Source organism: Myotis brandtii, unplaced genomic scaffold (genome assembly GCF_000412655.1).
Source record: "Myotis brandtii unplaced genomic scaffold, ASM41265v1 scaffold456, whole genome shotgun sequence".
In the NCBI taxonomy this organism is placed as follows: domain Eukaryota; kingdom Metazoa; phylum Chordata; class Mammalia; order Chiroptera; family Vespertilionidae; genus Myotis; species Myotis brandtii.
In genome coordinates this window covers 2,464,336-2,469,536 of record NW_005367431.1, presented here as the reverse complement: position 1 = coordinate 2,469,536, position 5,201 = coordinate 2,464,336, and the positions used below count along the sequence as shown (strand labels likewise).

The 5,201-nt window shown below is 43.6% G+C and overlaps 1 protein-coding gene across 7 annotated transcripts in view; it reads left to right on the top strand.

The window, feature by feature from the left end:
- Window positions 1-4,907, top strand: part of PPP1R8 (protein phosphatase 1, regulatory subunit 8) — a 19,197-nt gene extending 14,290 nt beyond the window's left edge. For 6 of the 7 annotated variants that reach the window (XM_014546829.1, XM_014546832.1, XM_014546833.1 and 3 more), the window contains 2 exons: window positions 1,298-1,362; window positions 3,460-4,907. In XM_014546829.1, the coding sequence (XP_014402315.1) occupies window positions 1,298-1,362; window positions 3,460-3,813 (419 nt within the window). In that variant the 3' untranslated portion in view covers window positions 3,814-4,907. The remainder of the gene's footprint in view (window positions 1-1,297; window positions 1,363-3,459) is intronic. The other variant, XM_005875122.2, reaches the window with a different exon arrangement.
- The last annotated feature ends 294 nt before the right edge of the window (window positions 4,908-5,201 follow it).

Genomic DNA, 5,201 nt, shown 5'->3' with positions numbered 1-5,201 from the left:
CGGGCCCCCCCCCCCCCCCCCCCCCCCCCCCCCCCCCGCTGCCGCCATCAAGGATCTCTGGCTGGCTCCGCCCCTGCCCAGGCCTCATGCCTCAGTCCATGGCTTGGTGCCTATGTATGCAAATTAACCGCCATCTCTCTTGGCAGTTAATTTGCATATTTTCCTGATTAGCCAATGGGAAGCGTAGCGGAGGTACAGTTAATTACCCTTTTTGTCTTTTATTAGATAGGATTTTTGTTAATCCTTACTGGGGATATTTTTCCCATTGATTTCTAGAGAGAGTGGAAGGGAGGGAGGGAAGAAAGGAGAGAAGGAGAGAGAGAAACATTGATGTGAGACAGACACATTGATTGATTGCTTCCCGCATGCACCATGACCAGGCCTGGGATGGAACCTGCAACCCAAATCTGTGCCCTTGATGGGGAATCGAACCCGTGACCCTTCAGTAGGCAGGCTGATACTCTACTGAGCACACCGGCCATGGCAGTAAAAGTCTTGATTGTATACAGTTGTTCAGGTCAAAAGGCCAAGTAAATTTGGAAGCCCTGGATCTGAATCCTAATTCTGTTATTTGCTAATGAGTGGGCATTACCAAGATAGGTGGTGTGTGACCTCTTGACATGTCATTGTTTTGTCACTATCATGGGATTGCTAATACGTACTCTTTTGTTTCTCCCTCAAAAGAGGGAAGTATATGGAATGCGAAAGAACTCGGGGAAGGCAGCACAGCACAGTGGTCCAGTCCTATTTCTGGCTACTTGGACTAAATCCTGGCTCCTCCACTCTTCCGTAGGGTGACTAGGCCCATCACTTTACTCCTCTTAGCCTGAGGTGTTTTCTTGTCTATTATATGTTTATTATAGCCCTAGCTGGTTTGACTCAGTGGATAGAGCGTTGGCCTGGGGACTGAAGGGTCCTGGGTTTGATTCCAGTCAAGGGCACATGCCTGGGTTGCAGTCTCAGATCCCCAGCAGGGGGTGTAGGAGGCAGCCAATCAATGATTCTCTATCATCATTGATGTTTCTATCTCTCTCCCCCTCTCCCTTCCTCTCTGAAATCAAAATAAAAATATTAAAAAAATAAAAATTAAAAAAAAATGTTGACTGTAGTCATGCTCTCACCTCATAGGCTTGTTGTGAGGATTTAACACAGTGCCCAGCACATAGAAACAGTTGACATGTTAGCTATATTTTATTGTTTTAGTGTGAGTTGTGATTGCTTTGTTTGTAGTGAGCCCTCTTCCCTTAACTTTCACAGGAGAATACCAAACTAATCCTTCCCTCATGTCTTTTTGCAGAGGATGTGGATCCCTCAGTTGGACGCTTCCGGAACATGGTACAGACTGCAGTGGTCCCAGTGAAGGTAGGAAGCACATTGTAACAATATTTGAAATGCCATTTCATGCAGTCTGGTTTAAAAATCCACTCTTTTGCCGAAACCGGTTTGGCTCAGTGGATAGAGCGTCGGCCTGCGGACTGGAGGGTCCCAGGTTCGATTCCGGTCAGGGGCATGTGCCTTGGTTGCGGGCACATCCCCAGTGGGGGCTGTGCAGGAGGCAGTTGGTCGGTGTTTCTCTCTCATCGATGTTTCTGACTATCTCTCTCCCTTCCTCTCTGTAAAAAATCAATAAAATATATTTTTTAAAAAAATAAAAAATAAAAAAAATAATAAAAATCCACTCTTTTATAAATAGGTTAGGTGTACTTAATTTTAAAACATATTCTTTGCTTCTCTCCCATTTTTTTGCCCTGTGGTCATACTTATACTCCATCTATGTCTAGAGGATTCTGGAGCCCATAGTAAGGCTGCAGGTGACCAGCCAGCTTGATGCTGCATGTAAATTACGGTGCAATGTAAATTTACCTCCAACAGGCTGCAGAGAGGCCCACGTTTCTTTAGCCTTTCCCTTTTCACTCAGAGTTAGCTATTAGGCAAGAAAGAGGCGTTGTATTTCTGCATGGCACTGCTGCCTTTTGCTGTGACTTTATTTTTTGTGCCTGGGAGTGGCACAGATAGAAAAGCCAGCCCAAACCTGGATTAGGTTTATAAAGACCAGGTATGTTGAAGAACCAAGAGATAGAAGTTACAAAGATGTTCTGATTGCTAAACATGTGGAGGAACTACCTGACAGCTAGGAATAAATAGTCCTTTAAATATTGGGATCTCTGTAAATAGAGGTATTAAAAAAGTAATTGGGCCCTAGCTGGTTTGGCTCAGTGGATAGAGCATCGACCTGCAGACTGAAGGGTCCCAGGTTCAATTCCAGTCAAGGGCACATGCCCAGATTGCAGGCTCGATCCCCAGTAAGGGGGCGTGCAGGAGGCAGCTGGTCAATGATTCTCTCTCAGCATTGATGTTTCTCTCTGTCTTCCTCTCCCTATCTCTCTGAACTCAATAAAAATATATTTAAAAAAAAAAAAGAAATTGGAAGATGCTGGTCAGAGATACTATAGAGTTTTTGTTTGTTTTCAATGCACAAAAATCAGTTATATTTTTATGTACTTGCAATGATAGAGTTTTATTTTTTAAACGTCTTTAGAATATATTAGACTAGGTTGATGTGTCAAATTCCTGGTTAGTCTTTAACTCAAAAGGAGTAGACAAGTGAGGGGATCTTTCATGAACTTTCTTTAGTCTCTTGTGAAAACGTACAAGGTGAAGTTTTCCTGTGCAGCTCCATCGAGCTCATGTCACATTTCCCCTTTAGCTCTTTTCTCTTTTTGGAATGTTCTGTTGTCATTAAAGTACAAAACCAGAAGATATTTTTACTTTTATATCAGATTTATTATGGTATAATTTACATACAGTAAAATGCACACATGGTAAGTGTGCAGTTTGAGTTTTGACAAATGTGTACCCCTGAGTCATCACCATTATAATCAACATATAGAAGATTTCCATCACCCAGAAAATTCCTTTATGTCCCTCTGCTGTCAGTACCCGCCCACTCCCAGCCCCAGGCAACCAGTAAACTTCTTTCATTCACTACAGATTTGTTTTGCTCTGAGATTAATGTTTAGACATTTGGTGCCCAACATGAAGATAAATACTAACTTCTGATCCCCCCCTCCAAATTTAAATACCTACTACCACCCATTATCACCTATTTCCTAAAAGGGCATTTTAACACCAACAAAAGAGAGGGAGAGGTATGACAAGCTAAGGATAGTCACTTAAACTGGATAAGGTTTACTTTATAAAATGCTCACACACTATCCTCATTTTTCTCAGTGTGACTTGGGATGGTAAATACTTTATGTGGACCCATCACATTAGAGGACCACTGTAAAATCTCTTTAATCACTGAGATTTCAAGACTGGGAAATAGGTTGTTTGGGAAACAAAATAAGCTAGAGGTTTAGGGGCTTTCCCCAGTGTTTTAGGGCTGGAATAGAAAAGGCTAATTAGCACCACCCATGTGCCTCACCTCTTGTCTGCTCTGTTCCTTGTAAACCACAGAAGAAGCGGATGGAAGGCCCTGGTTCCCTGGGCTTGGAAGAATCGGGGAGCAGGCGCATGCAGAACTTTGCATTCAGTGGAGGACTCTACGGGGGCCTGCCCCCCACACACAGTGAAGCCGGCTCCCAGCCGCATGGCATCCACGGGACAGCACTCATCGGTGGTTTGCCCATGCCATACCCGAACCTCGCCCCTGATGTGGACTTGACTCCTGTTGTGCCATCAGCAGTGAACATGAATCCTACACCAAACCCTGCAGTCTACATCCCCGAAGCTGTTAACGAACCCAAGAAGAAGAAATATGCAAAAGAAGCTTGGCCGGGCAAGAAGCCGACGCCTTCCTTACTGATTTGATATTTTTGGTCGTGGAAAAGGGGTGGGATTGGGTGGGAATTGGGTGGAAGGGTGATGGGGGAGCTGATGAACTTGGGAGGAAAATTTTCCATGTGTGCAGTATCGTCTTTCAGAATGTCTCCTGGGGTCCTAAACATCTAATACCAAAACTGGGGGTGGGGTTGAAATGTCCCGTAAAGACTGCTCTTCAGAACACTTCAGTGTAGAAGAACATTTCATACGTCATTTTAAATTGGTGCCCTGGAGCCTCCCAGGCCTTCCATGACCTCCTTTTTCTTTCTTCCCTCTTTCCAGGGTTATTTTTATTTTAAGTCATGTACCCTGTGGAGAGACTCCAGGCCCAAAGAGTCTAATTCAGAGCTGGGGAGGTGATGGTGGCATCACCAGCCTTATGGGTCCAGCAGCCTAATTTATATTTACTATCCCTGTAAGTTCCACATAGCAAAAGGGTTGCCATGGATCTGAGGTTGATAAAGAGGGTTAAAATTCCTTAGTTAAGCTAAAGTTTAAAAAGTGTTTTTCTGGGTCAGTGGTTTTGAGGTCCAGTAGTTAGGCTTTTCTCTTTTGTCCTTTCCGTTGGGATGAGAATATTTTGATTGTGGTCTGTGACCAGTGAATGCCATAGACACAGGTTGATAGTTTTAAACTTATTACTTTGTTTGAACTTTACCTGTTTTTCTTGTCAAACCTGAGTACTCTCTACTCCTGAAGTTTCTCATTTGATTCCAGAGTACTGTACTCTCCAAGGCTTTCCTTTTCAAGTGTGTTATGAAGGCAATTTTTAAAGCATTTGACCAGTTAGAACAATTCCAATTAAAAAGGAAAAGATTTCACTTTGCAAGTAACTGATGTCTCTAAGAAGACATTTTAGATGTCGGTTTGGAGGCGCTTCCCCCGTTTGAGAGCTCTTGTTATCCAAAGCTCTAAGATGAGACCTGGCTAATGAACATAGGAGACGAAGGTAGGAAACATCAATAAGAGCTTTGTATAGAGATTTGTACATTTGTGTAATAGGCCTTTTCACGCTTTATGTGTAGCTTTTTACCTGTAACCTTTATTACATTGTAAATTAAACGTAACTTTTGGCATTCCGGTGCAGTTGTGATTCGGTCACCATCACCGACTCCCACTGACATTAGGAAATGTTGCCAAGGGTATGCTGTCGGGCTTGGGAGGTGGTGCCTGTCCCCATTTTATTACTACAAATGAGAATATCCCCTAATGAATGCAGAAACTAATTAGAGATTCTGGTCCCCAGAGTGAAGCCTCATGGAGCCAAGTGGGTTGAGAGATGCCAGCCACCCTTCATCAGGAGGCAGAACCACAGATGTGACAAGAGATTGGGCTTTGGGGCACTTGGCCTGGAGTGGGCATGGTTTAAACTTGGT